The sequence below is a fragment of the Typopeltis vanoorti genome, chromosome 8 (assembly GCF_054136105.1).
Source record: "Typopeltis vanoorti isolate ZY-2024b chromosome 8, IOZ_Tvanoo_1.0, whole genome shotgun sequence".
In the NCBI taxonomy this organism is placed as follows: Eukaryota; Metazoa; Arthropoda; class Arachnida; order Uropygi; family Thelyphonidae; genus Typopeltis; species Typopeltis vanoorti.
The window spans coordinates 36721180-36745253 of record NC_143556.1 but is presented as its reverse complement, the minus strand read 5'-3'; the positions used below and the strand labels follow the sequence as shown (position 1 = coordinate 36745253).

Here is a 24074-nt window from a genome sequence, read left to right as displayed (position 1 = left end):
AGGGCGAATTCACAACCGTTCCATCGCTCAAGAATCCTCGACAGATCGATTTCCAGGGTGCACAGGCAACCAAAAGACGGAGGACCTCTGAAGATCTAATGGAAGATGATCTAACACCACAAGCTTCAGAATACAAAAAAGAAAAAGTCCCACCAGTGATTCTCCGAGACAAAGAAAAGTGGACATCGGTTTCAAGGACTCTTGGTGAACAAAACATCAATTTATCCAGGGACAAAAACAGATGAGGGAGTTAAGATTCATCCCTCTACTGTCTCAGATTATCGTAAAATGACAAAAATGCTGAACAATTACAAACTGCCCTTCCACACCTTTGCACTGGCAAGCGAGAAAAATTTAAAAGTGGTCCTCAGATCCACTTTTAGATTTTTAGATGCCCTCGGAAACCCCAGTTTCCGAGGGCATCGCAACAGATGAGGTCACTGCCGACCTCATCAGTCAAGGACTTATCCCAATCAAAGTCAGTAGAATGCTGAGATCTGACAAAAGGCCAATGCCTTTATTACTAGTAGAAATCAGTAACACCCAGAAAAGGATATACGAAGTGACAGATATCTGCAGGCTCAAAATTGCTACTGAGCCTCTAAGGAAAAGAGATTAGCAAGCCAATGCCATAGATGCCAAAAATTTGGGAATTCTCAAAATTTGTGCAGAGCAGCCTACAGATGTTTAAAATGTGGTGAAGGACACCAGACCAGTTCCTGTACCAAGCCAAGGACTACACCTGCCTGTTGTGCCAATTGTAGAGGACCTCACCTGGCAAACTATAAGGGGGTGTCTTTTCCACACAAAAAATCGGGTCAGCAAGAGTGAAACCTGCGCTTCCAAGTAATGACACCATAAGCAATCAAGCAGGTTGTCCTCCTGTTCAAAATACCCCAACTTCAGCAGCACAGGAAGGCATGCGATCTTCATCCATGACCAAGACATATGCAGAGGCAGCTCGAACTCAGATTCCCTCATCACATGAGCAAACAAGCTCCAACTTAACATTAGTTCTAACTGCGTCTCTTGCCACCATGCTGCAGGAATTCAGCAAACCAAGCTCCTCGCCATATTCCTAAAATAGATTTTATCTAGAAATCCAATCCATACTGACAGAACTACACAATGTATAAAAAACTCAAACCAAACTCACTCACGATAAGCGCATGGAATGCTAATAGCCTACTTAACAACATCCTCGAACTACAAGATTTCACTCACAGATACAATCCTGGTATATCCTAGTTAACGAACGTACCTTAAACCTGTTAATAACCCAAAATTACGGGGCTTTAGGATGTATAAAACAGACAGACTTACCGCCGGTGGAGGAGGCACAGTCGTATACATCAAAAACTATTTAAGCCACAACGTCCTGACCAACCCGTAGACCAAAAACCTTGAGACAACAGGTATTGAAGTTCACACTAACAATACCGGCAGCATCAAAATATACACCGCATACAACCCACCCAGCTGTTGGCAGCTGATCTGGATTCCATTCTCGGCTCTACTGACGCCTTTAATATGGCTGGAGACTTTAATGCTAAGCATACAGCTTGGTTCACCTCCACAATCAATGACAAAGGTCGTATTCTATACCATTACTCAACCCAAAACTCAATACTCACAGCCGCACCTACAGAGTCCACTCATCACAGCCCAGCTGGAAGCTCAGATGTACATGAGATAGTCATCCTCAGAAACATTAGATACCAGTATCAGCTGGAAACACTAAATGAACTGTCTTTGGACCATAACCCCATCCTGTTTAAGCTCGGTACGCTCGAGCAACTCACTCCACCACACTCATTTATATCTTGGGAGAAACTCTCTATAATTCTCCCAGAGCACATTGGCCCAGTCCCTGTTATTTACAATAAAGAGGAGATAGATTTTGCTGTAAACAACCTAACCAGTGAAATCAAAAACGCAATAATTTCAGTCACCTAAACTACAGTCTTTCACCCGTTCATTTAATCTAGTAAAAATAATTGACATACCTCAAAGACAGATACATGCAGGTCAAATTAATGAAACTGTATCAACCAGTCGCAAGATCCTGGCAGGAGTGCCACAGGGCTCACTTCTGACCCCCTTGCTGTTTTCTATCTGCATAGCTGATATCCCTCAAAACCCAAGTTCCACAATCACTGCATTATATGCAAATGATACTGCTTTATTATCAAGATCTCTCAGCCCCAAACTGGCTATCACAAGACTCCAAACCAGCATTCATACAGTGGAGAAGTGGCTGATGGATTGGAGGATCCAAGCAAACCCCCAGAAGAGTTCAGCCATACTTTTCTCCAAACAGAAGGTTCAGACCAAGGAGAACATACACCTGCTAGGAGTCAAGATTCCATGGCAGACTGAGATCAAATATCTCGGCGTGGTGGTTGACAAAAAAACTCCAATTAACCAGTCACATAAAACACATAAGCTCGAAGACATCCAAAGTATTCGCGCAACTCTACCCCATGATGAACAGAAGAAGCAAACTGGATACTCGGAACAAATACTCATATACAGGATGGCAATAATAGAAGTCAACACTCCCTACATCATATCCCTCCTTCATGATCTAGCAGAAAAGTTCTTCATCAAGACAAGCAATCATCCAAACCCGCTGCACAAGCAAGCTTTAGATTACAATGAAGCAGAATTCTACAAATACAAAAGACCAAAGTCAATTCTGTGCTCAGCTGAACACAGCTAATCTCACTGCCCTTCCAGGGAAGGCTTAAAGTTCAATAACTCTCCACTGAAAGAACTTCCCTCTCAGACAAAGGAGAATATGAAAAGCATTTATGCTTCACCCATCATATCAGTAACATTCTGCGATCTGCTAATTTTCCCCGTGTGGTAGCCAGGATAAGAATAGCGCCACTGCAGCCCATGCATGTCGTACGAGGCAACTAAAATGGGTACCCAGGAAGGGTAATGGATGGCAGTGCTGTAGCCAATGAAGTTCTAACTGAGGCTAAGCTATTGCTGTTACCCTCCTGACATGATCAGAGCTCATAGCTCAAATAACCCTTTCCTTACATTGTCCTTTGCAGATAACGGGGAATATGAAAAGCATTCTTGCTTCGCCCATCCAGCCAAAAAAAAAAAAAAAAAATAGAAAAAACCTGCCAATTTCGTTGTTTGGTTACTGCAACGTATCACACTCTACTTCAAATAATTTATAATGGATTGGTTATTGGTTATTTCCTAAGAACTTGTTTTACTAATTGCATAATTTTATAACAGGTCTAATTTTATGATATAATTTTTTTATAAGGAAAAGTATATCATAAAATTAGACTTGTTTTAAAATTATGCAATTAGTAAAACAAGTTCTTAGGAAATAACCAATAACCAATCCATTATAAATTATTTGAAGAAAAAAATAAATTGAAAAATATTTATGAGAAAGATAAATCACGAAGTTATTACTAATCGGTGCAAAATAAGCAGTTGAAACAACTCATACTAGAAAATATTAGCACAGGATTTGTGGAACGTAGCAGCATTTCAGCAAACCCCAGCTTTTCGTAGAGCTGGTGGTAGATTCCACTTCTCTTCCCAAGCAGTTAGTTAAATCAAGGTTATTATGTATTATTACTGAGTTTAGCTTTCATCTAAGGAATATCAGGAATAAAGTGATTTTGGAATATGAACAGAAAGGGATTCCTGTTGGATTCCACTGGCGCTTCTTTGTTTTATTAAGATTGCAATTTATGAAACTTGAAAAAAAAATGTCAACGCAGGTTTTGATTTTGTATGGAATAACTAAGTGTGTTTTAAGATTTAAAGCACTTTGTGAGGTTTTAACGCCAAGGTGAGGCCTGGAACTTTGACCTTTTCATACCTTTCTCCAGTTCATTCACTCTATCTCCATTTAATAGAGTGGTGCAACCATTCGCTACTCTACGAAGGAAAAATCTAGCTCTTACACCCCTTTTTTTGTCTGCTTTCATTCTCAACATTCATGAAAGGATTCTTCCTACCCATTTATAAAATGAAAAATTTCCATATTTTGGTATCCTATATGACTTTCAAAAGTTTGTAGGTCACTGTCATATTACCGCTTTTTTATCCTATTGGCTAGAGTCTGCAGTTCACGAATTCTCAAACTGCTTTCATAATGTACAATTCAAAAACCTGATATCATCTTTTCCACTTTCTTTTGCACCGTCTACATTGTAATTGCGCCACCTGAAATACCAGGATACCACATCCGCGCACAATGGTCCAGGTGAGGGCGTATCGAGGTTTCATGTGTGAATATGAGTTGGGGTTATATATAATGTCAACAAAATCAGAACCTTTGTTGTTACGAAGATGTAATATCATATCCGTTTTAGCTAAAATAGTCTTTTCGGACTGAAAAAGAAAGACCATGAGAGGTATCAGCTCTAATCACCGACCGTCGAAACTTTTTTATAGGTCTTTTATCAGACATTACAGAGCTTACCGATTTTAGTCGCAGCTAAACAGAATTTTTCTGCAGGAAGGAATCCTAGTTTTTCATCTCGCAACTAGCAAAATGCACTTTATGTGTATAACATACGATAGTGCATAGAAACGAATACTAGTTAGGATTATAAAAGTTATTTCTTATCCAGAACATCCTGGAAATGTTCTGGATAAGAAATAACCTAAATTCCCTGAACGTGAGAGATGCAAACAGCTGCCTACCGATAAAAAAAAAAAAAAAAAAAAAAATCACCTACTTCCTTTGAGGAATAACAACGGTGTTAATAATTATGTAATAATTAATAATTATATATATATATATATATATATATATATATATATATATATATATATATATATATATATATATATATATATATATATATATATATATATATATATATATATATATATATATATATATATATATATATATATATATATATATATGTATTGTTATAATAATTATTCAGATGATTTACGAACTTTATTGTATTGTGCCCTCAACATAATTTTTCTCGGAGCCTTGAAAATCAATGACGGGAGATACGGCAGTGGCGGCTCGTACATAAGCACTGCGACACTGCAGTACCCCCAAAGAAAAAACGAAATAAGTAAATTTTGTTTCTGTTTATAAATAATAACGATGCTTACAACATTATATAAATGCAATACAACATGTTAAAGGTTGCAGCTTATGTTTCGACATTGATTGAATAGTTAATAATTGGAATTGTTCGGTTAACGCTTTAGATTACAAAACAAATGCACTGCGATCTAACGCAGTGTCGGAATTATCGCGTTCGGTCAGTTCCGACTAGACTCGCCGATATTCGTTTGCACTTGTCACTGCACGTCACAGGTGAATCTGACAGTGCTCATTGAGCAGTGTCGCTACAGATAAATTGTATGCTTGCGCGCGTTATTTCTGTGAGATACGAAACTTTTATTATTAGTGTGTGTTCGTGGTGAGGGTGAAATAGTTTTGGTAAATCTTATTTTATTAACATTTAATTATTTATTTATTATAAGTACAAGGCTGTATTATGACGAGTGTCACTGTTGAAAATATGAAAAGAATTATATTTTCTCAATTATCGTTACACGAAACAAATGCACTGCGATCTAACGCAGTGTGGGAATGTGGAAACCGACATGCCCCCCCCCCCCTCATACACTTAAAATTTGCTCCGGCCCCCACTGAGATGCGAGGTTTCATGTTGATAAGCCTAATATCAGTTCGTAGATAGTGTCCTTGTACACAAAGTAACCAGAACTTATACAATGTTTTAAGAGTGCTATGCCTTTTCTTAAGAATTTATCTTGCAGTAATGTTATTTCATTTTCAGTGAGAATATTTGTGAAAAGGGAAGCGACATCGAAGCTTGCTATGATCTTCATATATATCAATTGTCAGTTTTAACCGTGAGAACTTAATATTTTAACTTAGCCTGCGATCCCTTTTTAAGACACTAGTGAATCTCACTCTCCAGGAGGGAGAGAGAGAGAGAGAGAGAGAGAGAGAGAGAGAGAGAGAGGTGGAAGTGTTTGAGAACCAATTTAAAACCTATTAGTCAATTTCTCAAGCATAATATTTAGATTAGATTAAGTAATATATAAGAAGAGCAATCAACATATTTACAGTGTCTTTTCAAGATCTCATAAATAATAATATGCACGATCTAAGTATTCTTTAGGAAATTTATGAATAAATAACAGATCCGCTTCCAAGATAACGAATACGGGTTGCAAACTTTTCCCCGTTTGCTAAAATTACCTGTTTGACTGTTCAGCTTGTGTAAAACCTGTTCGCCTTAGGACGATGTTATAAATTCAGCATCTTTGATATGCTTTTTTGTGTTTTATTTCAGTACGTGAGGAGAGATTATATGTTTCCCAAGGATATGAGACTTCCGTCCAGTGCTGCAGAACACGACCAACTAGCGGCATTCGCAGCTCTTCGACTGGTAACCCTCCAGGTAATTATCGATAGCATGATTCTTTTTTATTTTATTTCTCTTCAAAGTATGTTTTTTTTTTATTTAAGGGGTCAAAAAAGGCATTAAACTGAGGGTTGAACACCTGAAAGCGAATTTCAGGTTTAAAGTCCCAGTTGAGATCGAAATGTCGTTTAATAAATACTAATAAATAAAATAAACATGAAATCAGCCATGAAACACGAAATAAAATTCGTAATTTTATATTTGCGGATGATGTATGGCATCATCCGCAAATATAAAAGCACATCGGGTGTTGAAGTTCATCTTCTCTTAAAGTAGTTTGGAAACATTCATTCTATAATGGAATGAAAGAGATTGCATCATTGATTTTGTAGTACGTTTTTCTTGTGATTATTTATAGCCAATACTCTGTCTCATTTTGGGGGGGGGGTGAATGGGTGGGGCACGTCACCCCTCAGTAAACACTCGCGTGCTACAGATACACACTTGAGGCGTCACCTTAAGAATTTCCTACACGGTGAGCGCGTACACAATACAGCCTGCAAACATGAAAAGTAACTTTGCATTATTATTATTATATTTGTGACGGAAAAGTGCACCAGAACACGTAATCTTTCTTGTGATATTTATGGGCTTATTTACATTAAGCAGGATTACCTGAGCATAAGCCGACAATTATATTTCGTTCTCTATAATTTTCTACGGAAAGGCGAAATTAATTTCTTTTCCTGTTTTTATAGATTATTGATCTATATCTTTCATTACGATATCGGTAAGATATGGAGGGAAAGAGTTTTTGTGTTTTTTTTTTAAAAGAAAAGAAAAAACGGGTCTCTGAACTTTTTTCGAGAGATTTAATGGCTGGTTATTTACAGTTATCTCGCTTTTATGCCCGGATGTTATTAAGGAAACTATAATATTTTTGATGTTTATCGATGTTTTCTGAAATAACAATTATTTAATATTTTAAAAGAATATTTTTAAAAAACTAATTTGCCAGCATCATAGATAATTTTTGTTATGAAAAAAAGGTAACGTGACAAACTAGAAAGTTTAAGTTATTTTTAAGAAAATTATGATTGGTCAATCAATATTTTTTGACAAATTATTTGACAATCAATAATCAGAATAGAAAAATTGTGATTATTGATTATCAAAATTACAAATGAAAATGAAAGTACAGTTGTATCTCGCTAATCCGAACTAATGCCGTGCTCGTTCGGATTAGCGAATTTTCCCTCAAGAGACAACTATAACTAGCGTTTAAGACCAAAATATTCAAATTCTAGTGGTACGTGAATTTAAGTCTGTAAATAAATGAAGTAACTGATAGAAAAAAAGCTACTGTACTGTGATGTAAAACTTAAAATATAATACAGTACACAAGTTTATTTTAGTAAAAAATTTAGTTTGTATGTACCTTATTGTTGAGGATTCAGATTTAATAAAATTGCATAGTTCAGTACATAACTTGATTTGCGTAAAATTATCATTTTCTTTTACATAACACGAAAAAAGTTTTTTTTTTATTTCTTGGTAAAAAGTCACTGATTTTCTTTTGCTTCTTGGAAGCTATACTTTTTTCGAATGCTTCTTCTCGGAGCAGCATTAGCAATAAAATGTGGAATGACGTATCATTCTGCTTAGCCCATTCTATACGCATATTAAAACTGCCAACTGTCTCTTCATGTTTTACTTTTTTTTTTTTTTTCGGGTTCTTTACCATCATCATCGTTTTCTAGTTCATTCTGCAACGTCATATTTATAATTTCAGCATCTGATTGATTTCGAATTCACTTTCCGTTCTACCTGTAATCCATTCCGTAACATGTGTTTGTGAAATTTTAACATCTGGATTGATATTTTTAACCGAATTATGCACGTTTTGAATTTCCTCTTTTTTGTGTATCACCGTAGTTATACTGTACTGTAATAAAATAAATAATAATAATAATTATTATTATTTATATAATTATTAAATAATAATAATAATAATAATACACAAAATAATAATACATAATAAATAAAGCTTTTTTTCCTTTCAAACCGAAGTTCGGATTACTGAAGGGTTCGGACTAAAGAGGTTCGGATTAGCGGGATACCACTGTATTTCAAAGATTTAAAAAAACTTCGAAAATATACTTTTCGATGTTTTTTTTTTATTTTATTTTCTGCAAAAGAATCAAATAAAAACAAAACATGCATGAATTTTAAATTACAGACAAAAACACATTTTTTATGAACAAATATTTTTCACGAAAATACTTCAGCATTATTCAAAATATTCTTTCGAGTATTATTTTCTGCTATTGTGGTCAGTTGGAGTTACATGGCCAAAGCAGCTAAGGTATGAAACCCAAGTTTCCAGAAAAAAAAAAAGCTACCATAGAGAACAGCGTACTTATTCGGAAAAAAAAAAAAAGAAGAAAACTTTAAACTTTAAAAAGGTTTTCTTGCGTTCTAGTGAACCTGGTCTTTCCAAAGAATGGATATCGTCGATACTCACTGAGTTGCAGAGGCTCTTTGTTTCCTACACAACAAGACAACAACAACAACAAGCTAAATAGGTGGGTGAGTGAGTGAGTTTCCAATAATAGAAAAAAATTCCAAAAATGAAATCATTGTTTCTATGATGATTTCATTTTTTTTGTATCGATTTCAACCATAAAGAGTTCTTTTCAGAAATATTTATTTATGAATACAAGTTGCGAAGAAGCATTATAATGAAAACTACAATATAATCTCAACGTACCACCATTATACCTTCCGGATATAATTTAGCTACACGAAAGGTACTACGATCCTTATAAGGACTGGCTTAAAGTGGGGAAGCAAGAATGCTTTTCATCTTCCCCGTTATCTGCAGAGGACAATGTATGGATAAGGTGTTATTGAGCTATTAAAGCTCTGATCGTGGCAGGAGGGTAACAGCAATAGCCGAGCTTCAGTTAGAACTTCAGTGACTACAGCATTGCCATCCATTACCCTCCAAGGGTATTAATCACCGCATTTCACCTCAGGTACTACGATCCTTTCTTAGTCCTTATAAGGACTGGCTTAAAGGGGAAAAGCAAGAATGCTTTTCATCTTCCCCGTTATCTGTAGAGGACAGTGTAGGGATAAGGTGTTATCGAGCTATTAAAGCTCTGATCATGGCAAGAGGATAACAGCAATAACCGAGCCTCAGTTACAACTTCTTTGGCTACAGCATTGCCATCCATTACCCTCTAAGGGTATTAATCACCGCATCTCACTGTCGATCCAATCTTTTTCTCAGGTACTACAATGTTGAAACAACTATTTGATAGTATACTAACATATACATAACTAAAGGGTGGTGAATTAGAATAATAAAATAAGATAAAAGAATGAAATCTGATGTTTAAATTTTTTTAAAATTTTAAGTATCTTTATTATTTTTACATAATTGTATACATATTATTATTTTATAATTTTAATGTAGTTTGAAATTATCTAAGTAACATATTTTACAAATTTACTGTAATAATTTTGTCATTTTTTTATTTGCATTATTGATTCATTTTTAATTGCTAAGTACTGTTTAAAAAAAAGATAAAAGTACCATCCTTTTGTATGGTGTTTTTCAAGTTATCCACAACGAGTGGCTTGTCTACTTGTTGAGAAATAGAGATCTTTATTTTATATTTATTCAAAATAATTTTTCATTTCTTTGAATTTTGCAATGGAGCGATAGGCATAGTGATTAAAAGGAAATTGTCAATCTGCTTGGCACAGAATAATGTATCCACTCTCCACACAACAGGTGTCAGATCCAACCCTACTATAGTATGGATGTCTAGGAATAAGAGAGCACAAGAGTTGGTGGTTGTAGTAGGAATAAATGATTTGGATGGGAACAAGGAAAATGCCAGATTGGATATAAGGAGATTATTAAGGAGAATAAAAGATAACAGTGTGGTAGGAAAGGTAGTCAGTGTGTTGCCAGGATATGATAGTGATGAATTGAGGAGGCGAGCAAAGATTATGAATGATATGTTAGCGTGGTTATGTGAGGAGAATGGAGTGCATTTTGTGAATGTGTGGGAGGAATTTGAGGGACGGATGGAACTGTATAAAGAAGATGGGCTGCATTTAAACGGTTTTAGTGTGAGTCGGCTGGAGAGATTGTTACTGGCAGGAGAGGTAATGACTGTAATGAATAGATCTGAAGTGGTGCAAAGTGATACGAAAGCAAAAAAGCAGAGTACAGAGAGGTATTTGCTCACTTGCAAATGGGGAAGTGAATATTATGAATGAAGTAAATGAGAGAGAGTGGAGGTACACCACAAACAGGGAAACGAGGGGGGATAGAGTGGACGGGGGAAACACTTTATGAAACATGCGGATGCTGAATTCAGAGATTGAGATGACTCGGGATGGGTGGGGAGAGTTTAGGTGTGAGGAAAGTTGTTGAATTGGTGGTAATATTAAGGAAGTGACTGGGGGAGGTATTGACGTTCGTAGGATTTGTAAAAGCAGTAATGATTTCTTATGTTTATATACTAATGCTAGAAGTATTCGAAATAAGGGGAAAGAAATTGTTGCTTTGCTTGATTTTATTCGCCCCAAAATTGTTGGTATAAGTGAGACGTGGTTAGATGACGATGACATCCTGACAGAAATAGAGATGAACGGATATGGTATTTTTCGTGAAGAAAACAGGTAAGAAAGGGAGGAGGAGTACTGTTAATGGTAGCAGATGAGTTGTGCCCATCTAAGGTGGATTTGCAAGGTGCAAATAGTGGCCACGGTTTTGAGGCAGTATGGTGTGAGGTAGAAGTAAACAGGATGAAATATTTAGTTGGGTGTTACTATAGACCTAGTAATATGGAGGTTAATGAGAAGGAAATGTATAGGCAAATTGACCTAGCTAACAAGAAATGAGTGATTATTATGGGCGACTTTAATTATGGTAATATAGACTGGAAGCAAGAGACTGCATCTGGGGGTAAAGAAAATGAATTTTTGGAGTTTTTGAAAGACAATTACCTTAGGCATCACGTAATGGAGAGTACACGAGGATCAAGAATATTGGATTTGATCATCTCATCAGATGATTTTATTATAAATGAGGTGTCAAATCTTCCACCAGTTGGTGAGAGTGACCACGAGGTGATCATGTGCAGGGTGACCAGTCATTCGAGGATGTCTGTTAGAAAGGGATATATGTGGAATTATAAGACTGGTAATTACGAAAATCTCAGGAAACAGCTTGCGATAATAAATTGGAAAGATGAACTGGATGGAAAAGATATCAATGCTGCTTGGGCCACACTCAAGAACTATTTGGCGGAGGCAATATCAGAGTGTATTCCAAGGGTCAAGAGGATAAATAGAGTAGGTGTAAAATGGATGAATCAAGAGATAAGGTATGCAATCTGGAAGAAGGTATTATGGAAGAAATACAAAATGAGTATAATAACAACCAGCCGGATGAGAAGTACAAAAAGCAAGCGATGAAGGTGACAAGCTTGATAAGGGTAGCAAAAATGCAGTATGAGCAGCAGTTAGCTAAAGCGGACAAAAATCCTAAGGAGTTTTTTCGATATGTGGCAAGTAGAAGAAAGAATGATTGTGGTAGGATGGGATTGATTGGTGAAAACGGAGGAATGATAACCGCTGCGGAGGATATAGTTGAGATATTTAATGAAAAATTTATAAAGGGATTTCATTCTTGTGAATGTGGCATCATGAAGAACTTGAAAGCAGTGGGAAAGGAGGAGGAGGAGGAGGAATTGTTAGTAAGTGAACAGGAGGTATATGACTTGATGATGTAAATAAGGCTGTGGGACTTGATGCTATTTCACCACGTGTCTTGAAGGAATGTGCCAGAGAGTTACAACAGCTTTTGCATATCTTTTCAACATGAGTTTCTCACTGGGTCAAGTTCCAAAAGAGTGGAAAGAGGGTAAAATTGTTCTAATGCATAAGGGAGGTGATAAGAGTAAGGCCTTGAATTATAGACCAGTCTGTGTGTCTGGAGTTGTGGTTAAGGTATTATAGAAGTTAGTTAGGACTAAGATTCAGAATTGGGTTGACAACAGAAAAATATTCTTTGGCGGCCAGGATGGATTTACTAAAGGAAGATCGTGCTTTAGCAATCTGCTTACTTTTTATAAAAAAGTGACAAATGCTTTGGATATGGGTGTTGCACATACAGTAGTATATTTAGATTTTGCAAAGGCGTTTGATAAATTGCCACATGACAAGCTGGTAATTAAATTGGAACGGATGGGGCTGAACAGTAGATTAGTTCGCTGGATTGGAGATTGGCTCTCTGATAGGTATCAGCGAGTTGTCTATGGAGGAGCGATATCCCAGAAGAGGAAAGTTACTAGTGGTTTACCTCAAGGATCTGTTTTGGGTCCGTTGCATGTAAATTATATTTGGAGAGGTCTGAATAGTGATATGCAGTTGTTTGCAGATGATGCAAAGTTGGGGGAAAGCTATCAGGAGTAGAACGGATGCTGTAGCTTTGCTTGCAAGAGGACTTGAATACACTGGCTGAATGGGTAAATGAGTGGGGATATCAATTCAATGTTTCAAAGTGTAAGTTTTTGAAATTTGGGAAGAGCAGAGATGGGATGTAAAGTATACAATCGGTGGAAATATCTTGGAAGAGGTAGACGAGATGAGAGATCTGGGAGCGATTGTAGACAAGGACCTGAAATTTCGGGGACATGTTACTAAAATTGTGAAGACAACACAGCGGATAATGGGAATGATGCGGAGGATACTGATTTGTAGAAGTATGTATGTTATGGTTCCTTTGTATAGGGCTTTGATTAGACCACACATGGATTACTGTGCACATTATGTGGTCACATGGTTTTCAGAAAGATGAAGATGCGTTGCAAAAAGTTCAGAGGCGATTGACTAAGGTGGTTTCTGGTCACTGGAATGTAGAGTATGAATACAAATTGACAAAATACAATTTGCAGAAATTGGTGGATAGAAGGAGGAGGAGGGGGAGATATGATCGATACATATAAGCTGTTAATAGCTTAAATTACTATTAATCTAGTAATATAAGCTATTACTAGATTAATGTCGGGGAAGTTTTGCACAGAATGGGTGAAGATAGCAGGAGAACAGGAGGTCATCCCTGGAAGCTATATAAGGAGGGTGTGAGCAAGGGAGTGAGGAGCAGGTTTTTTGCATGGAGAGCGGTGAGTGATTGGAATGCTTTGCCCGAGAGTGTGGTGTGTGCAGAGACAGTGAATATATTTAAGGCACAGTATGATAAACTGTGTGTATAACAGTGGACCTCCTACAATGAGTCTTTGACTCCATGGACGTTTTTATAATAATAATAATGTTTATACATGTCTTTAGGTGGAAGATGAATCTCATCATCGAATGTGAAGCCACGTGCGTTTTTCACACGTCAAGTCAATCTGTCAATGAAATTTTGTACATAGCATTGCTTCAAATAACTACAATACTTTTCAGTTGAAATCTGTACACAAGAAGTATCCACGTTCTTTCTTTTCATTAACTTTTTTTATTTGATAGTGCTAATGATTTTATTAAAGAAATACGTCATTGTATCTAGTACATCTGTGTGATTAAGATGCAGTACGGAACATAACATAACATAACATCACTGGCCAGAAGGGTGAAGCAAGATGCTTTTTTATTCCCCGTTGTCTGATAGGGAGGACGAATTGAAGGAAAGATTTATGAGCTGTGAGCTCGCCCTGGGGGGGGGGGCACGGAGATTAATCGTTGTTGCTAGTATTTAAGATGGTTTTTGTCCTCTTGTATTTGAAGAGGTCAGTTTCGTCATAGTTTGCTGCCTGTTTCACTAGATCGTTGGGGGTGTGTAGAGATCTTTGAGAATAATTTTTCCGCTGTAGTGTATAGGAAGGGATGTAAGGGATGTTTGTATTTCTATGCAGTTGGACGTTTCTTACAAACCACGGTGCATCCAGGATCATGCACAAACACTTATTTTGCACTCTCTGTAGCCTGAGGGTGTTGGTGTTGGATGTATGGCTCCAAGCTGGTGATGCATATGTCACTATGGGGCGGATCGTCAGCAGGTACAGGAGTACTTTGATTCTGGTATTTAGCTTGCTTTTTCTGTTTATTAGAGGGTAAAGTTGTGCGATGGTTTTATATGTTTCGCACATAAGGCTTTGATGTGTGGGTTAAACGTTAATCTTTTGTCTAGAATTACCCCAAGATATTTTGTTTCTGTTTGCCAGAGGATTTTGGTCCCCCTTGGGAGTTGCCAATCTTCTGGTGAAAAGTATTGCTTTACTCTTTTGGGGATTCACTTGTAATCTCCATTTGGAGAACCATTGTTCTAGTTTTAGTATGTTTCTTGCAGTTTTTTAGTGACGCGATGTGGTTGTAGAGATCTGGCAAGTACTGCTGTGTCACCCGCATATAGTGCTAAGATGGATGACATTGGGTTGTGTGGGATGTCTGCCATATATATCGAGAATAAGATCGGTGCCAGTAGGCACCGATGGGGAACTCCCACAGAGTATGGGGAACTCCCACAGAGTATGGGGAACTCCCACAGAGATTCGTCGCTGACTTGAAACTATTCCGTTTATTTTGACTTGTATGTGTCTGTCCTGGAGGTAAGATTTAATTGGACGATTCTTGATGGCATACCTACTGAGATGAGTTTGTGTAGTAATCCGAAGTGCCGTATCTTATCAAAAGCTTTTTCTATGTCGAGGAAAACTGCTCCAGTGTGCTGGTGCCAATTGTAGCCGGTGGTGATGTACTCAATTATCCTATGAATTTGTTGAGTAGTACTGATGTTGTCAAAAGCCAAATTGTTCCTTTGGAAGGATATTTAACTCTTTTACTGAGGCTTGGAGAGGATGATTTTTTCGGCAATTTTGCCTAAGTTTGAGATTAGGCTGATGGGTCGATAGCTTTCAGGCAGGTGTGGATCTTTACCTGGTTTATGCACTGGGACCACATCTGCGACTTTCCAATAGATGGGGAAATAGTTAAATCTGAACATGGTGGTGAAATGTAACAGCTCTTCGGGGCAGCAGTATAATTATTCTATTTGTTATGCCATTTGGGCTAAGGGCTTTTTTATTCTTTAGCTTCTTTAGAACGTCATAGATTTCCGCTGGTGAGGTGTTTGCGGGTTTGTTGTTGCAGGTGTCGGTGAGTTTTAGTGCATGGAGGTGGATTTTATACACATGCTTGATGTCCAAGTTGTCGTATGCAGGGCTACACTGTTTTTCTAGGTTATTTGCTATCTCTTCAGCTTTGTCTGCGTCCGTGTGAACTAGGCCCCTGTCTGACTTGAGTGGGGAAAGAGATTTGCTTTTGTTTCTGAGGCTTCTTAATATGTTCCAGATGGAGTGTTCGCCGGGTGATATAGAGGCTAGTTTGGCTTCCCATGTTTCGTTCCTGTGAGCCTTAAGTGCTTCTCTAACTTCATTGTTCAGTTTGTTGTGGATCTTTTTGTCTTGAGGTGCACGGGTGTTATGGTACCTTTTCCTTGCTTTGTTTTTGTCCCTAATTAAATCCATGATGTCTTCGGGTAGTCGGTTAGGCTTAAGTGTGGTTTTGGCAGAGGTGACAACCTTTATGGCTGTGTTGATTTGCTGGGTCAGGCTTTTGACAGCACTTTCAATTTCATTTATGGATCTGATGTGCGGGACAGGTCCAATGTGTTCCGATAGTACTTCTGGCAGTTTTTTTCCTTGAGATGATGTAGTGGGAGGGAGGGGAGGCAGCAGTTGTTCTTGCTTTCCCAACTGGAGCAGGATTGAATTGTGATCGGATGTCAGCTCGTTTAAAGAGTCTAGGCTATACTGTAGCTTAATATTTTGTAGGATAGCAATGTCAAGTATGTCGGCTGTGCCATACGTACTATGATGTATTGGTTCTGCGGGGCCTGCCACCACTGCATAGTTTGAACTGGAGTAGCTGAAGAAGGTGTAGCCGTTTCTGTTGGTGGTTCTGCTGTTCCATGCAGGGTGTTACGCATTTAGGTCACCGGCAATGATGACTTGCTCTTTATTGCCCAGGACGGCATCCAGATCTGAATGTAGTAGATTCTTTGATGAAGGGTTGTAAGCTGCATAAAGCGTTAGTTTCCCAGCTGAGGTTGTGGGTACTACTATTCCTGTGAGCTCTAGATTTCTGGTTGAGGGGTTGGTTACAGAGTGCTGATCGATGTGGCTTTTTATGAAAATGGCGATGCCACCTCCTCTGTAGTTTATTCTGTCGTTTCTGTGGAGGAGGTATCCTCTAACTTTGGGGTTGTCTGCTGGTCTTAAGTGAGATTCATTTATTAAGATGATGTCTGGGTTGTATCTCACTGCGAATTCTCGGAGTTCCAGAATCTTGTTTCTAAGTCCGTTCGCGTTCCACGCGATGATCTGTAGGGAAACTAGGGTGTTTTTGTTTTTACGCATTTATGATAGCTGCTAGGATGGATTGGGTTTCTTGTAGAAATCTTTTTCTGGAGTCCGATGTGGGGTTAGATTTGCTGAAGTCTTGCAGCATATTTGCAGGGGAGTTTGTGATGACGGCTGCTAAATTTGAGTTGTATGGCTTCTGAGTGGCCTTTGTTGAGCGGACTACATCTGCGTAGGACTTCGTCTGCCGTTTGTGGTTTGCTTCGATCGGAGCTTCTGGTTGCGGTAGTTATGTATCGTGTTATGTATCGTGTTTTGTCGACCTCTGGTGGGTTGAGGAGTTGGAGCTACTGCTACTGGTTTTTGTAGATTAGTAGAGGGGGCAGATCGTCTGTTTTTTGGGTGTTGTATACATCCTTTGTAGTTTGCTGGATGCGGGCCCCGCAGTTTGCATATTTAGCCGGGGTGGATTTTGGCTTGGTGTAGGTGTTTGTGGGGTGGTTCTCACCGCATTTTAAGCACTTATATTCAGCATTACATAATCTCTGGGCATGATCATACTTTTGGCACCTGTGGCACTGTCCTGATGAGGTCCTTTTTTTAGTGATTCTGGGCTGATTTTTAGCCCTCAAATTGATGTTAGGTCATATATGTTTTTATATGCCTGGTGGATCTCTACTAAGACGAGTGGCATCGGAATTTTGTCTGCTCTGGTCATTCTGCTGACCTTGATGGGTGGTAGGTCTTGTTAGCAGAGATCGGCGGCTATGTCTTCTGTACGTATGTGCTCTGATATTCCAAGGAGAACCACCTCCAGACTCCTCTCGGAATCGAGGGTGAAGGTGTGGTATTGTACACCTTTATTGTCTAGCTCCTTTGTAAGTCTGCGGTAGTCCATTATAGTGGCAGGATGAATTTTTATGCCATCGTCTAAATTCTTTGCTGTTGTGTGTGATCTGTAGACTAGTCATAGTAGCCCTTAGTTCCGTCCATCTGTTCTTTTCTCTTAAGATAATTGGGGAAATTTCTCTTTAGTGGAGGCAGGGGAGGGAGGGTCAGAGTTGTGTCCGTCTTCCTCCATATCTTTATCCGTGAGTGGTTCTATCGTCTGTGTTTTACGTTTTTTCCGCAGGTGGGTCTCTCCTTGTTCCTGGGGGGGGGGGGGTGATTGGAGACAACCAAATCCAGTTTTTCCTCTGTATTAGCAGTATCTTCGCTTTCCTCATCGTCCCTCGTTGTTGAGTACAGGTTCAAGTAGCCTGGCCATTCCACTTCAAATTTTTTTAGTAATTTTTTGAGTAGGCTTAGGGCCAGTCCTTTGTCTAGTGTTTCTATCAGGGCGTCGGAGCCTATTTCGGTCATAATTACGTCTAGTTGGTTTTGATGGGGGGGCGGTCAATTACTAAAAAATAGCACTGAACAAATCTCAATCAAAATCCATTCCTCTGTATCGAATCGATTCATCCATCACTATATCTCGCCACACTTAAAATCTTGAAAAAAAATGCAGTATGGAATAGGCGTCATTTAATTTATAATATTTTATGATTAAAACTTATATCAGGTGCCTGAGATATACGTAGTAGAGTTTTTTAATAACACTTTTTAATTTCATTACGATTTTTTAATTTATTTTTTTATTATTCTTTAATTTTAATAATATATAACTATTTACTATTTATCTATTATTCAGTTATAGATAATAATAAAGTATGTTTGGACAAGGCTATTAATTCACAGATCTAACTTATACAGTAAATCGCCTTTTATAATATAATGTAATAATTAATATAATGTAATAATAATATAATTATAATTAAAAAAAATAATTTAATATAATTGAATAATTAATAATATAATTTTATAATTTATAATATTTTATGATTATAATTTTTATCAGGTGTCTGAGATGTATATGAGATATAACAAAGACAAAAAAATCAAACTCAGGCCTGTTAAGGATGGAATATCAATTGGCACATGGAATGTCCGTACACTCTGGGCAACTGAAAATTGCAGTTGCTTCAAGAAGAAATGAAGAAATACAGATGTGATATATTGAGTATTTCAGAAATGAGATGGACATTGTCAGGAGAATCAAACGGTGGAAGAGTTCTCTGGTCAGGAAATGAAAGTAAGCATGAAGCAGGCATATGTTTCCTTCTAAGTAACAAGGCCTGTCAGGCAATGATAGGATACAAACCAGTTACTGAAAGAATAATGATTGCAAGATTCAGTGCCCAACCATTTAATATCACGACCATTCAGATATATGCGCCCACTGTAGAGAGTGCAGATGAAAACATTGAGAGATTTTACAGGGATATACAACTAGAAATTGATGAGGTGCCGAAGCAGGATACACTCATCATTGGAGGAGACTGGAATGCAAAGATTGACAAAAATAACACAGGATGGGAAAAGGTTATGGGAAAATTTCGATATGGAGAAAGATATGAACGTGGAGAGATGCTTCTGGAATTTGCCACGGATAATAACCTGACGATTTGCAATACCAAATTCCAACAAAAAGATTGTCGTAAATGGACGTGGCGCTCCTTCGATGGCAAACACAGGAATATGATCAACCTGATATTAATAGACCAGAAATGGAGAACCTCAGTTCAACAGTGCAGATCATTCCAAGGAGCTGATATTGATTCGGACTACAGCTTAGTGATTGCGAATATAAGACTAAAGCTGAAACAGAGGTACAAAGAACATCTTAAAACTAAATGAAGACAGGCTAAGAACAGCATATCAGAACATATTGGAAACTAAGCTTAAGACCCTAAATGAAAAACAAAATATAAATACAAGAGCAGAACGACTGATCAAAGTGCTAAAAAAGCAGTAGAGGAAGTAATTCCTGAAAGAGAAAAGATCAACAAGAAATGGATAACTCAGGAACCCTAAAATTGGTACAAGAGAAAAGAGAACGGAAACTTAAAAGGGATAATTCAGAGGCAGCAGATGAGTTACACCCTCAAAAATGCAATGAAGTACGGAAAGCAGCAAGATCTGATAAAGCCAAATGGTTGGAGGACCAGTGCAAATATATTGAACAGTACTATGGACAACACAAAACTAGAGAGGTCTACAAACTTATAAGAGATGTCAATAGGAAGTGGCAAACAAGATCAGTAGCAGTAAAAGATGAAAATGATAAAGTATTGATGGACAAGACAGAAATCATACACATAGATGGACAAGATACTGCAGCGAACTATATAAAAATCAACTAAATGATACTGCAACAGAAGTAATCAAAGAACTAAAAGCAATCTCTCCACCAGCAGCGATCTTTGAAAATGACATCTTGGAAGAGGAGGTGAATACGGCTATAAAACATCTCAAAAACAACAAGAGTCCTGGAAATGACAACATAATAGGCGAGATGCTGAAATATGGGGGAGAATCTGTTGCAAATACATAAGCTATTTGCAACAGATTTACATAATCTATGTAATGAAATATGGAGATCAGGGTATGCCCCCGAAGAGTGGAAAAAATCGGTCTTGTTTGTTCTTCATAAGAAAGGCAGTGTTTTAGAATGCACCAATTACACAATTACAGAACTATTGCATCAATGAGTCATCTTAGCAAAATGCTGATGAAAATATTAACAGAATGCCTGAAGGGTCATATGGAAGCACATCTTCCTAATGAACAAGCCGGATTTCTACAAGATCTAAGTACAGTTCAACAAATACTCGCACTAAGACTAATAACAGAGAAAGCTCGAAAAAAGAACAAAAAGATATACTGCTGTTTCGTGGACTTCCAAAGAGCATTTGATAATATTGACCAAAATATAACATGGGCTGTCTTGGAATCCTATGGTGTGGACAATAAATTGATCCGCCTGCTGAAAGATATAAACAGCCAAGCACAAGCAAAAATCAGGATAGCAGGTGAGACTGGAGATTGGTTTGCCACTAATCAAGGCACAAGACAAGGGGATCCAATATCACCAATCATCTTCATCACACACACATCTGGGAAGAACAATAGATAAGATTAAAGAAGAAGGTGGAGGCATTTCAATAAATGGCATGAGAATAAACTACCTCTGCTTTGCAGATAACATCGTCCTGATTGAAGAAGACGCAGCAAGACTGGAACAGACATTGCAAACAGTATACACAGAAGGAAAAAGATATGGACTAAATGAAACTTTGAAAAAACTAAAACAATGATTTTCGCACAACGGGAGTTACTGAACAGAGTTACGATAGACAGATTTCAACTGGAAAAAGTGGAACACTTCACATATCTTGGATGCCACATGACGCATGACTTGGACCCCCAAAAAGAGATAAAAATTAGAATAGCCAGAGCAACACTATTTTAAAAGTCATGGACAAAATATGGAAGAGCCGACCTATAAAGATGCAAACTAAACTGCGCATTGTAGAAACCCGTATCTTCAGCAGCATGCTCTATGGATGTGAGGCCTGGGTACTCCTGAGAGAATCTAAAAGGAGGATATTGGCATTTGAGAAGAAATGATATAGAAAGATCTTGAGAATAAGCTGGATACAGAAAGTGAACAATGAGGAAATCTACAGACGAATACAACCAAAAGAGAACCTGATACAGAAAATAATCAAAAGGAAACTACGTCTATTTGGCTATATGTGTAGAATGAATGATGAGAGAAAATTAAAAACGTTGCTATTTGGAATGACTGAAGGAAAGAACAAAAGAGGAAGACCAAACAGAGAATGGGGCGACGTCAAATGGTGCAGAAACTCTATACACAAACTGAGTCATCTCGCACAAAATAGAATGCAATGGAAGAATCATATCAAGATGGCATTGGACCCATGGTTGTTGATGATGATGAGATACACTCAGTAGAGTTTTTTTTTAAATACCAATTTTTAATTTCATTATGTTTTTTTGTTTTAATATCCTTTAATTTTAATAATATATAATTATTTATTTTCTGTCTATCATTCAGTTATAGATAATAATAATTTATGCTTGGGACGAGGCCATTAATTCACAGATCTAACTTACACAGTGAATCACCTTTAATGTGTGATCGAAACCATAGACTTTCTCTCTCAAATTTTGACAAAATTTTGAGGAAATAAGAATTTTATAGATTTATCGGAGATTTGTTGTTGAAATTAAACTATTTTCGAAAAGAAATATGCGCGAAGTTCTTCATAGTACATTTTCTTTTGTATCTTGATCCTTTTATCAAGATGCCTCGCCTACTCCCTATTAGGGAATAAAAGGCGTTAGTTGATTTTAAAAAATTTTTTTTTTATCTTGATCCTTCTAGATAGATAATATAACCGTTGCACGGATATTGAGGAAATTTCACCGTTTTATTTCTTTAAATGTGACTCCGAACCATGAAAGATTTATTTGGTAGTAGATTCGTACCGTGGGTGAACTAATTTAAAAAAATTTTTTTTTAAATTCCTTTTTTTGTATATTTTTGGTATATCTTTTTATATTTTACATACTCCGAAAACTCTACTCTACAAACGAAACATGGAACTATTTCAAGCCACCTTCAGTACTCCAATAAGCAGTGAGGTGGTCTCACATCGCGCGAGGAAACTCATCTCCCACCTGAAGACAATCTGTACACAATCCCAAACATCGATCACGTCCAAGAGACGGGATGTGAATCCACAATCTGTTGCATAGAGAGCGGATACGCTCAAATGCCGAACAATATGAAACCATACTACATTGTTATGCCCAACCTCAGAAATGTTTAGCGTACAATTGTTCGTATGAGTGACGTCACTATGCAATTACATCGTTATCCAGTAAAATGATTATCAGATTAATCGGAATCCAAAGATCCGGAACAATCGCAGTTGTTTATAAATAGATTTATTAGGTTATATTAGGAGCTATGAGGAATTGTACTTTACAATATATGACTAAGAAACTTGAAAGAATTATTTCCAACTATATCAAATGTAAACTTTATTTAGACATTAAAATATAATCTTTTATCAACTGGAATTTTCATAACCTGTCGAAGCTATCGGATGAAAATAATCCAGCATTAAAGCTAATATAATAATGCTATCGCTTCTCATTCTAAGGAAGTACAACATTTATTTTTATTTCTGTTTGAGCCTGCTTTTAAGGGTTAACTGATTAGGTTATAACATTTAACCCCAATTAATCAAATTGTTTACGCTTATTTTTATAGATCTAAATGAAACTGTTGTTTCTACTTTCAGTCTAGCTGCGGAAGCACGGATATTTTGGTCATTGTAGTGGTTGGTTTCCTCACTGGCTTAAGGGTAAGTAAACTACTTATTTTGTAGTTTATAATTTGTAAATATGATAATTTCTTGTTTAGTAATCTTAACGAATTTTTGGAATGATTTTCACTCAATAATCGAAATGCAGTTACACTTTGCAAAGGAGAATGAACAACTCCACCCGTGTGTTCTTCGGACTTGAAGAGAAATGATTGAAGCCAGAATAGACGAATTAGTATACCAGATATTGCCGTGAAAACCGAAGATGGTTGTTGTCAGAATATTCCTCATTTTTATAGAGAAAATGAATTTACGCAAAACTAAATTATCATAATCAAATCTATTAGAATTCATCAACACCGAGAGCATGTTCCGTACTAAAAAAGGGAGGGAAAAAAAGAAACAAAGAAATTGCCATCTATTTCTGCCCGAAACCAGCTAAATTAAGTTACTTAACAAGGTTCCTCCCGAGATTTGGACGGAAGTTTCCTTTTTCAGACAAGAGATCCGTAGAAAAAGTGCTCAGCAATAGATATTCGAAGTATCTATTGCTATATATATATATATATATATATATCATATGGCGAACAAAAACAACAAATAAAATCTTACAGGTGTTTAGGTACAATTTTTAGTGGAGTTGGAAAATTAAATATGGAAATAGACAAACAGAATAAGCAAGCTGGTATGTTAGGAAGCAGTTGAATATATTTATGAATAAAAGAGAAATCAGTGAAAACATTAAACTATCTGTATAAAAGACAGTGTTCAAACCATTTTAACTTTTGAATCTGTGAGCTGGGTTAAAAATAAAGCACTTGATCAAATGCTGGAGGCCACAGATATGAGAGTCCTGAGAATGATTAGGAGAGTGAACAGATGGCATCAATGGCAGTAGCGCATTAAAAACGAGGATATCAGGATGGAACTTGCCAATGTTTGCCAAAACTTGCCAATTTAGAAATGTGTTAGTAGAACTAATCTCAGGTGGTATGGCACCTAATAGGAGAGGAAAGATTAGCAAAACTTGTTTT

General features: G+C 37.2%; 1 protein-coding gene across 1 annotated transcript in view; it reads left to right on the top strand.

Moving 5' to 3' along the window:
• Window positions 1-24074, top strand: part of LOC150103930 (uncharacterized) — a 57814-nt gene that overhangs the window by 17145 nt on the left and 16595 nt on the right. Inside the window, exons 4-5 of the mRNA XM_090397099.1 lie at window positions 6339-6446; window positions 23017-23079. Coding sequence (XP_090253225.1) covers window positions 6339-6446; window positions 23017-23079 — 171 coding nt within the window. The remainder of the gene's footprint in view (window positions 1-6338; window positions 6447-23016; window positions 23080-24074) is intronic.